The sequence below is a fragment of the Prinia subflava genome, chromosome 5, assembly GCF_021018805.1.
Source record: "Prinia subflava isolate CZ2003 ecotype Zambia chromosome 5, Cam_Psub_1.2, whole genome shotgun sequence".
In the NCBI taxonomy this organism is placed as follows: domain Eukaryota; kingdom Metazoa; phylum Chordata; class Aves; order Passeriformes; family Cisticolidae; genus Prinia; species Prinia subflava.
Genome location: NC_086251.1, coordinates 25,310,946 through 25,322,325, shown reverse-complemented (window position 1 = coordinate 25,322,325; position 11,380 = coordinate 25,310,946). Strand labels below are relative to the sequence as shown.

General features: G+C 49.8%; 1 protein-coding gene across 1 annotated transcript; it reads left to right on the top strand.

The window, feature by feature from the left end:
- Positions 1 to 7,773: 7,773 nt before the first annotated feature.
- Positions 7,774 to 10,916, top strand: SLC35C1 (solute carrier family 35 member C1). The gene is made up of 2 exons (XM_063398506.1): positions 7,774 to 8,369; positions 10,097 to 10,916. Exons 1-2 carry the CDS (start codon positions 7,826 to 7,828, stop codon positions 10,654 to 10,656), a joined length of 1,104 nt encoding a protein of 367 aa, XP_063254576.1. The 5' UTR covers positions 7,774 to 7,825; the 3' UTR covers positions 10,657 to 10,916.
- Positions 10,917 to 11,380: the final 464 nt, after the last annotated feature.

The following is an 11,380-nucleotide window of genomic DNA, read 5'->3' as shown; positions in this document are numbered from 1 at the left end:
GGCATTAGGGAAGTAAGACATCGTTTATCAGGAGTGACAGATACAATCTATAAATTAGCATGCTCAGCCTGGGAGTCAGGAGGCAGAGGTATCTATCATTTCCTCCCCGGCAGGCTGATACAGACACACAAATTTGGCCAGTTCCCCAGAGCATCATCCAGTCTCCAGCAGATCTGACAACCCAGAAGTGCTGGGGAGGCAGGTGGGAATATTATGTAGGAGAGACCTGGAGAAGAATGGAGCTCCTGTTTCCACTCCACCCTGTCCTTGTGACCTAGGGACAAGAGGACCCCAGCAAAATGGGGTTCACATCTCAGTCCAAAGGCACACTGCATTTTTAAGCATGCTGTCAAGGCATCCCAAATAGGATGAGTTGCAAAATGGCTGCAGTCCATTAGGGAAAAGCTGGCTACTTTAAGATACTTCTACATAGTTTGCATCCAAAAGAAATTATAATCTATGGAAATGATATCTGCTTTTTATATATATAAATTGCTGTCTCTGTGCTCAGTAAATCTGGGGGTTTAGCCCAGCCCTGGGGGATTCTGGGTGACTTTTGGCCTGTCATGACTTTGCTGTAAAAGACACACAAACAAGGACATTCACAACATTGTCATGAGGCGCTTGTCTCACTGAATCCCTTTTCTTTGTAAAAGCAGGGAAGCTGGCCCAAATGCTGGAAATGTGTTCACCAGGACACCCCAGCACAGCCTCACTCCCACCCCAGGTACCTGGGTCTGTGAATCAGCCAGTCCCTGTGGCGAGGAAGGGCTGTTGGGTGGCTGAAGGGACCACTCCCTCCAAGGCACACGGAAACGAAATGATTAGGGGCTCAGATGGAGCAGCCAGGAAGACTGTTAAAGGCCTCGTAAATAAGAGCCCATGTAGACAGCAGGTACTGTGGGGCTTTATAGGCCTATAAAACACCCTGAGCTGCCACGAAGGCTGGAAGGGTTGGGTAGGAAATCTAATTTCACAGGATTTAAAGCAGGTGAGAGAGATATAAATGTATGTTTTTAATAGTAATTAATGCTGCCATTCAGAAGCACTTAAGCACTGGGTTTGGAGAGTTTCCAAGGGCTTGCCTCATAAATCACAGCCCACTACCTGCCTGCCCTGCTCAAAAGGGTCTGGGCTACTGCTCCCTCACCTGACCTGCCCTTGGCAGCAGGGGCATTTCCAGCTCCAGGCAGCCGGGCTGCTCCCAAGCCACGACAAGCAGAGCCATCCTCAGCCATCCTTTCAAATCAGATGTCACCCTGGGATGCTGTCCACCTTCCCTCAAGGTTATCCCCTCTTCTTCAGAGACAGAGGGCAAAGAAGCATCTTCTCCGTGCGTTTTTGCTGTGGGCTGCCAGTTTTCACCCTACCTTGTAGAGTCATTCCTGCTGCGCAGGCAGTCGGGTCCCAGCCAGCTCCTGCCTGGAACGAGTGGAAAGCAGAGGCTGCTGCAGCCCACGGGGATGAGGTGGATGGGGGGGTGCTCGGGAAACATTCAGGAACTGGACAATGTATTTCATCCGTGATGTTTTGTGTCATGCTGTGATTTCTAATTTCTCACCTGAGCTTGATTCCATACCGTTCTTGGGGGTGACAGCAGCTAGCATGGGCACCTGGAGATGTGCCCCCGTGCCTTATGGTCCCCACGCACCCCAGGAAGCAGTGGCAGAGCTCCCGGCCCTTGCTGCACTGTGTGCGCCCACTGCAAGCGGCAGCAAAGCAGGACAGCACCACCAGCGCCCCCTCCGCCCCAGCCCCAGCCTCGCCCCGCTCCTGCCTACCTGCACCCCAGCCCAGCGCCAGCCTGGGAAGGCTCCAACCGTGTGCCAGCCCTGCCCTCTAGTGTCACTTCTGCCACAGCCGCTCCTTGGAATCCAGAGCACTCCCCCAGCACTGCTGGCACAGACGTGCAGTCGAGACTTCGGTACGACTCTTTCAAACAGAGCTTGGCTTTCACGCCAGGGGAGCAGGAAAGGGGAAGGATCCAGGCTCAGATATTTGCCAGATGATGTTGCAGTCATTTGGGGTGGAAGAAACTTGCTACTACCTTTACCTCCTGCCTCTGCCTACGGTCAAAGCAGGTACCCACAATTTCCACAGTCCAGGTAAAATTCTGAGGAAGCCACGAAGGGACAAGACAACCAGGAGAAACCTTCATTAACACTTTCTTATGCGCTTCCACTTGTGCACAGTGAGGCTATCCCAACTGGGGATACAGCATGCCCTAGATGCAGAGAGAGTCTGAGACATGGCAAATTTTATTAGCTGATGGGACACCTGCACTGCTCCCAGAAGTAGCTCAGATTTGCAGAGCTCAGGGCTGCTTTGACATGGTAGAGCCCTTGTAGAGGTCCTGTTGCCTCTCTACAGAGCTGAGTCAGCATGACTGCTCCAGGGACCTGGCACCAGACATCCAGAGATGGAAGAGCCCAGGCAGTGCTGGTTTTAATCCAGCTTCAAAGTTAGTTTGGATCCAGCTGGGAGTTAGCCCCTTCTGGGCTGAGCTCCAGCAGATTCTGTGTGAGTGCCCCGTGTTCTAGGGTCCAGGAAGGTGTCTGAGCTGGGTGCAGCCGGATCCAAGCACTTTCCAGCTGGTGTCACCAGGCTGCTGGAGGACAGCACGTGGGGGAGGCACCAAAGCATCTCTGCAGCAGCTGTCTGGGCCAACAAATCTGGCACAGAACCACAGCTAAAAATTCACCTAGACCAAAACTGTTCCAATTCCGCAGTGACACCAGGCCTTCTCTGCACTGGACTCCCCTGGAGTTACGTGTTTTTCCACAATGAAACTGCAGCAACATCTATTATCCTGCTACAGCAGGATGGTTACAGCAGTAAAACTCTGCCAAGGCCATTTCTCCTACCGACTGGGGGAGTCTGGAAAGAAGCTGTATTGTGATGGGAAACACCGGTACTAGAAGCAGGTGTTGTTTGAGGACAATACTAAGAGATTACTCAATTGTGTCCCCTGATTCATGTTTACTATCCTAGCAGAGAGAGACCTGATTCAGCTAATCTGATCTGATAGATCAATCTTAGGTTTTGCATTGGCCTTCTTCTGTATTGATTGTCAGAAAATACTAAATAATGGTATGACAGCTGAGACCTGTTGGTACCAGGCAATACCTGCAGTTCAAACTTGAAGCCTCGAATGCTCAAACTAATTTTGATGAGATACACAGCAAACCAGAGGAATCACCAGAGGTCCAGTAAAGTAATACCCCTGTCACAATAATGTAATACTCCTGTCACAGATGAACCCTCCTGGGTTGTTGGTCTCTTGTGTGGCCAGGAAATGCAGTCTGTGCTGTCTCACCACCAGATTTGAAGAACACCCCAAAGCCCATTGCTCTTTTATCAGCCAGGCTGCTGGCTATCAGCTGATTTGCATGCTTTCAAGTAGGTCACCTAATTTTAGTGGGAAGAGGAGGGCTCTCCCCTCAGAGCAGCAGCACCTCTCAAAGTTAAAAAGGTTTTCTGATCACATAGGAAAGAAGTAAATAAGATGCAGGAGTGTATGTATGTGTGTGTGCATACCAGCAGCAGGCAGGGGCTCAGGTGTGCCAGACACCAGCAGCAGTGCAGGCACCTCACAAGACACGGGAGCAAGGGCACTACCAGCCAGATTTCCCCACATAAAGGACCTGTCAAGGCTGCTGGTTTTCCAGCCTCAGACCTCCACTAGTGATAATTGTTTATTTTGTAAGTGCTCAGGCAACATGAAGGAGCACACTCCTAAGTCAGGAATAAACCTGTGCTGACTCCTCACAATATGTGCCATGTTAATACACAACCAGGCAGCAGGGCAGGAAAATATTGAGGTCTCATCTGCATAAAGAAGTGAATCTTTGCTGCTGTAGCATAATAAGCATGTTCTGTAATGAAGTTACAATTATTTATCTTCTCTAAAAGCAAGGCTAAAAGGTAACTTCATCTGCCTGTAATTGCTTGCTTATAAAAGAATCAGCAAAGCTGTAACAAGATCCAGAGGTCTGAAAACTTGAACCACACAATGCCAAGCATGAAGAGCAGTGTGCATTATTTAGTGGGAAAGAACCAGCCATCAGAATAACATTGCTAGTGCCCTATTGAATTCAGTCTCTGAAAGTATTTTTAATCAAAATTGATTTTTTTTCCTCATAGAAGATCAGGTTTAATTCAAGTAAGATTTAATTCAGGGAAGCCTAAGACTGATGTGGTGCAGGAGGCCAGGGTACATTGTCTAAACACGTTCATATTATAACCCACTTATTCCTGCCTTTACTCTGAAATTTCTAAAACCTACAACTTTAAACCACCTTCCTCCCTAAACAAAGTGCCCTTGTGAGGCAGGTAGGTAGGCAGGGCTATGGCAGAGTAATTCTGCTGGTCAGTTTTTGCACCTAGAAAAGCCTTTATTCAAAGCACTTGTCAAAAGCATTGCCATGCTGAAGACAAGCTCTGCCTAGGCAGACTGACCAGCACAACTAGCACACAACTACCTCATTATTCAAGAACAAATCACTTTTAGTTTGGAATACACTGTCAGCACCAGGGAGTTATATTGGCAGAGGTGAGAGAGTTATTCTGGTTGATTTTCCCATGCAGACGTGCCATCCATGCATGATAGGGCTGTAGGATAATCCCCCAGAAGAGGCAATGAGGATTTTATTGACTGGGATATTTCAAACTTCTGCAGGCCAAAGCAATCTTCTGCACACTGAATAAGTGGACAAGATGCAATGGGAGGGTTTTTTTGCCTTCTCCAACTCCCACGTTTAGTTCAGAGAAGGCACTTTGAACAACTCTAGCAAGTGGCAGAGAGAAGAAAAAAAATTATATCTGACTCTGATTTTGCCAGAGGCACTGTCATTCTTGCAACATTAGTGGTGGGAGAGGTCAAATTCCTTGAAATTCAAGCCAAGTTATGTGATGCTGCAGCCACAGGTATGTATAACAGGCCACGAGGACCTGTGGAACCAACTGAGTGCCCCACACATAGACTGTTTGCTTTCTTTTTCTTCCTGACTGACACCACTTATGAAAGGAGTGCTGGACCAGGCACTGGAAGAAGATGGCTGTGAAGGAACACAGGATATGAAGTATTGAGTAAGTGCTAGCTGACTTCTAGCAGCAGGATCAAAGCGTGCCTGAGCTACAGGGAACACCCGCTGGTCATTTTGATAACAGCTTTCCCTGCCTTAATGCCAGCCCCTCTGCAGAGTCACAGTCTGCTGTTTCCATGGCAGGAGCTGCAGGCCAGAATCCACGGGATGTCACAGCCCATCTGAGCTCAGGCAGGCACCATGCACGGCGTGGCTCTCCCAGCTGTGCAGACAGAGAGGGCAGGTGCGTGAGGTGAGCAGGCAACACTCACTCGGGGGTGCAAGGGCTCTACCAGGCACCTATCAAAGGTGTAGTGCTGAGAGATGTTGCTCCGAACACAACCTGAACACTCCCTCACTCTGCAGGTGAGGGCAGGCACTTGCGTAGTCCGAAGCAAGCACACCAGCACCACCTCGCTTTGTCCAGAGGGAACGTGATTCCCATCAGAGCCCAGCGGCTGCTTAGAAGGCAAAGGCTGTGAGGAAGGGCAGCATCATTTACTAAACCAACTGATGCACCTGGGAGAAAAAAAAAAAATCAGGTGTGACTTCAGAGATTTGAGAAAAGCACGTTATACCTGAAACATTTTCCATCGGCACCAACTGGCCTAATTAAGTACATCACTTTTCTCCCCACAACCCCTACTCTTCTTCTGTTCTTCCCAGCTGTAAGAGCAGCAAAGATTGCTATGGGGGCCAATTAACGCTGCTGGCTTTGCTTCCAAAATCCTCTTAATTATGCCCTGTGCAAATTGCTGAGCCCCAGGACATTGCAAACCAGACACTTTGCAGCAATCTCAGCTGAAAAAAGCGAGAGTCATAAAGGCCGATGTTTGACAGAGCTCACTGCTGCCTCCCCCACCACATGGAATCTGGCATTAATTTTAATTGATTTCATCCTGTCCAGCAGTTTGAATTCACAACATGCTAGAGTTTGTTATTGAAAGGCTTCTTTGTTATAAAGCACCATAAAGAGAACATGGGATGTTTTGGCATGTGATTATGGGCAGATGGGTTTTTTATACCTGGAATGATACTGTGGGATAACTGCACTAGTATGAGAATGTGTGCAGCCTATCCTAACACCCAGGCTACGCTAAAATCAGTTAGCCCCTGTATTGCTTGCAGTGTAGAAGGGTAGAGCACAAGTCAGCACAGGCTGTACCTCAGTACTGGAGAGGTAAATGGCATTGACAGAGACATTCTCCTGGTTAGATATCAGAATTATTGATGCAGGAATGGGAACTAGGCAGCCAAATCTTGCCTGGGCTGTCCTTGCTAGCACGTCACCACACCTACTTCATTTAGGTCGTATTGGGAAGGTTTTATTTACCTCCACAAAAATGCAAACCTGTTTTCTGTACAAAAGGCTTAGGCTGCAGAGCACACTGTGCTTTTGATGGGATGTGGGCAAAAGCCATGCTGGCAAAGCACTGCATGTCCAACATGCAGATCCCACTTGCTTCAACCAGCACATGAAGGATGCTGACACAAGCCAGCAGAGCAGTGTTGCTCCTGACAGAAGGACTGCTACCAGTCCCCTCCTGCCACCCACTGCCCAGCGACGCCTGGTGGATACAGTGCTGGTCACCATTAATATCCATGAGCGTGGCAGCCTCTCCCAGCAGTCCCACAGCCAGACCCTCCCTCCTGGCTGTGGAGGATGCCCAAGGACTGTCCTCAGGTGACTGTTCCCCGTTAAAATGCCCCAATTGTTTCCTGACCCTGTTGACCTAAAATAGGTTCTTTCACCCGGTGTGCAAGACACCAATCCACAAAGAGTTGAGGTATTTGATTTATTTACAGTTCTACACAAAAAAAAAGGGTGCTGGGTGGCAAATGCACAAGGCCAGTGTGACAGCTACCAAAATTTTTCACTATTCACACATTTTCACAAACAAAGGCATTGTTTGCTATAGAACAAAGCTAATTCATTGGCTACAAGTTACCTAGATTTTTTTATTGATTAATATTCTGTCTTCTATCGACTGATGATTTTCTCACTTCTCGTGGTTATTAGTCTGCATGCTCAGTTTTTCTCTTCTTTTGGGTCAGTGGATTTCCTGAGCTGGTGGTCAGTGAGTTGGAGGTTACAATCTCCCCCTCTTGGAATTACCTTTTAACCGGTTGGAGCTGATCTCGGTACAGTTGCTGAGTTGTCTTTATGAGTTTCTTCCTTATCTTAGGGGTCCTGCCAAATATCCTTAGGGCTTGTAAATTCTGCATTGTTTGTGTGCCCTGTCAGCTCGCCCCCAAGCTTTGCTAATCTCCACTTGGGTCTGAGGTCGTTGAAACTTGTCAAGACCTAAACCGTAACAAGGCTGTTCTGCCGACAAGTGATTTCTTTTTGTCAGCCGGGCATCACTCAGAGCTTGCTAGTTCGCTGCTCTCTGTTCCACGGACTAAATCTCCTTTCTTGTGGCCTGGAAGTATACAAAGGTCAGATATCAAAGCGCATCCTTTCTTCCGGATTTTTGTATAAATTCCGTATTTCGCAGCAGCCGCGCGGCCCGTGCGGCTCTGCCTTGGGGCGGGGCCGGCCGTCCCCGCCATGGCGCCGCGGCCGGGGCGGTGCCGAGCGGCGCCCGCGGGGCGTGAATAGAGGACGGCGGGCGGGGCCGCGGCGCTCCGGGACGCGCGGGGCCGGGGCGCAGGCGGCGAGCGGGGCCGGCGGCGGGAGGAGGCGGGGGCCGGCGGCGGGAGGAGGCGGGGGCCGGCGGCCCGGCCCGGCCCGGCCCGCCATGAGCAGAGCGCAGCTGACGCGGACGGGGATCCTGCGGATGGCGCTGGGCGGCGGCGGCGCCGACCCGCTGCTGCCGGCCGAGGGCGGCGGGGACCGGCGGGCGCCCTTCCTGCTGCGGGCGCTGCGCATCGCCGTGGTGGTGTGCCTCTACTGGTTCACCTCCATCGCCATGGTCTTCCTCAACAAGTACCTGCTGGACAGCCCCTCGCTGCGCCTCGACGCCCCTCTCTTCGTCACCTTCTTCCAGTGCGCCCTGACGGCCGCCCTCTGCCTGGGCCTCAGCCTGGGGGCGGCCTGCGGGTCCCCCTGCGCCGGCCTGCCCGCCCTGCGCCTCGACCCCAAGGTGTCCCGCAGCGTCCTGCCCCTCTCCGCCGTCTTCATCGGCATGGTCACCTCCAACAACCTCTGCCTCAAGCATGTCGGCGTGGCCTTCTACAACGTGGGGCGCTCCCTCACCACCGTGTTCAACGTGCTGCTCTCCTACCTCCTCCTCAAGCAGACCACCTCTCTCTATGCCCTTCTGGCCTGCGGAGTCATCATAGGTGAGGGGGAGCAGGAAGGGCTGCACCCATCAGACAGCCCGCCCCGGAGAGACGGTGGTGGGGTGTCCTTCCCTTGGGAAGTCATCCCCACCTACTTAGCAGCTCGCTGGTGAGGTGGGGTAGCTCAGGGCTCGTGCCTTGCTCTGTCTCTGGCACCAAATTTTGTATGTCTGGAGGATGCAGGTTACTCGTTAAGAGGAGAAATTGCTCTCACTTGACGTAGCTCCCTTTGAGCACTACCGCCTATCTATCCTCTAATGAAGTTTAACTTGCCTTACCTTTTTGTTTCTTCCCCTTGTACAGGCTGTAAAATAGCAGGTGGCTTTCTCCCTGTTCACAAGTCCTTGTTGATTATTAACTTTGCTAACAATAACATTTATGTCAGCACTACTGGGACCATACAATAGAGCCAGCCAGTTGATTTTACAATAGGCTGAACGCATGTGATAAAGGGTTAGCTGATCAAGCCAAGCGTAAAACGCCACCAGAAGGTGTGGTTGGGTGGTTAGGATGTAGGGCAAGGCATTGAGTGGCTTAAGAACAATGCTTATAAGCCATCCATTCCAAAAGCTACCTTCCACTGAAGGGCTGTTTGGATGCCAAGAATGGTGAGCTGTTGATTTCAGTCTGGTTCCAGGTATGCATGCATTCACTTAGTGTTGGGCGACTGGATGGAATCAGATGAAAATAAGAGAATCTCATCTCCGTAGAAGAGGTGAACAGGAACAGAGCTACTGTATTTTCTACAAGTGATGCAAGCAATTGCCTTCAGCTAATCTTTTGTTCAGGCATTGCCCAGGAGTGTGGTCCTGGCAGCCTGACAAGCTTTCTCCAAGATGAAGACTCTGTCGTGGCCCTATCTCCTTTCACCATGAGAGCATTGCCTATGTGCAGCGTAGCTGAGCATCCTCTGTGGCCTGACACAAGGCCCCTCCTGCCTGTGCATCAAACCCATTTGTATCTGGGCTTAGTTTCAAGAGTGTTGGGTGCTTTGCAGGCAACTTCCCAGACAACCTCCAACACGAAGCAGCTAATGTGGTGCAGTGCTCCTTCAGCAGCTCATCTCCCTTTTCTGTTTTGCTTATGAGCTGGGTGGGGAGAGGTCTCCCTCTCTGCCCTGGGGATGCAGAGCCTGTAGCTCCTGTTTTGAAGGTGGTTAGACAGTGCTTTGCCCTTCAAAGTTTTACATGAAGATACTGCACACAGTTTCTGCCTTTTGATTTTTATTTTTTAATGTTGTTTTTAATGCTTAATATTACATCCATGTTTTTACTATCTTTCCATCTTCTTCTCTGACCTATATTTTCCTTCCTGTTAACAGCAGAGAAAAGTCTATAAAGTTGGCTTTTTTCCAAACTTTGAGGATATTTTTTCTACCTGTATGTCAGTTTTCAGCCTTTCCAATTAAAAAAAAAAAAAAGTCTCCTGAAAATTACCTATATGCAAAGACTAGCTAGAATAGTAGTTTCTGAACTAGTACTGCCTGCTCAGTGTGGGAATTATTCCTGTGAGGTCGAATTACCTGCACAATAGATTTCCTGCACTCCCAAAACAAGTCTTCTCAGGACACTAGTCATGACATTTTATGGGTTCACTTAATAGAAGGGGGAAGCACTTAAGTCTGTCTCTTGTTGTTGTTCATGATAAAGTAAATGATAAATTTTTTGACTGTATGTTTTGAGCCTTTCGGCAGTTGTTCAGATGATGCCTGATTTGTTTGGTTGCAGGTGGCTTCTGGCTGGGTGTTGACCAGGAAGGAGCAGAGGGCACTCTGTCATGGACAGGTATATTTTTTGGGATCTTAGCAAGCCTTTGTGTCTCTCTCAATGCCATCTACACCAAGAAGGTGCTGCCTGTTGTGGATGGTAGCATCTGGCGCCTGACCTTCTACAACAACATCAACGCTTGTGTCCTGTTCTTCCCCCTCATGGTGCTGCTGGGCGAGTTCCGCACCCTCTACCACTTTGACAAGCTGGGGAGCCCGAGCTTTTGGGGCATGATGACCCTGGGGGGAGTGTTTGGCTTTGCCATTGGGTACGTGACTGGACTTCAGATTAAGTTCACTAGCCCACTCACCCACAACGTGTCTGGGACGGCCAAGGCCTGTGCACAAACAGTGCTGGCCGTTATCTACTTCGAGGAGACAAAGAGCTTCTTGTGGTGGACGAGTAACTTGATGGTTCTGGGGGGCTCCTTCGCCTACACGTGGGTGAAAGGACTGGAGATGAGAAAGGTGCAAGAGGATCCTAATGTCAAAAGCGGCGAAAGAAATGAGACTGGTGTGTAGGTGGCTCCTGCACCTCGATTTTTGGGCCTGGAGGGGATAGCCTTTGGTGCTCCTTTCCTCCTGGGGAGAAGAAGAGCAAGGAGCAGGAAAAAATGCACCTGCAAAGTGTATGGGGAACTGTGTCAGGAACCAGAGCCAAAGACCTGACTGGATCATGTTTTATCTCACCCCGTGTCAGAGTTGGGAGGAGCATGTGTTGTAGAGATCAACTGGGGGGTTTTTGTGATTGTTTTTTAAAATGGATGTTGTTATTTACCTAATCTGGGAAATGTGCATCTTGGGGGGCGTGGGAGGGGTGGGCTCATATCAGACAAAGACTGGAATGGGAGCTTTGTGTAGCTAGGGATCTAGAATTAGCTGAATGAATGCAATCTGAAGTTATAAAATCCTGAACCTGCAGGTAAGGAAGAGGCAAGTAGCCAGACTGTTTGGGTTAGACATCAGTAAACTCTTCTGCTGTATAAGGTTTTTGCAACAGCCATTCTTCCCGTTGCCCCATTCAGTGCAGAGGATGGAAATTCCCTCCCTTCTGGCTATGTACAAGTCTAAGCGACAGCAGTGCCTCCAAAATGCCTTTCCAAAGAGTCAGTATCACATCCTTCTGAGGTTGTTCCCTGTGTTGCTTTACACCTGGTTTCTCAGTTTGAGGAAGCATGCTAAGACTCAGGAATTAAACTTCTCATTCTCTCTGCACTGTGTCCAGTGAGGGGGAGCATACTTGCTC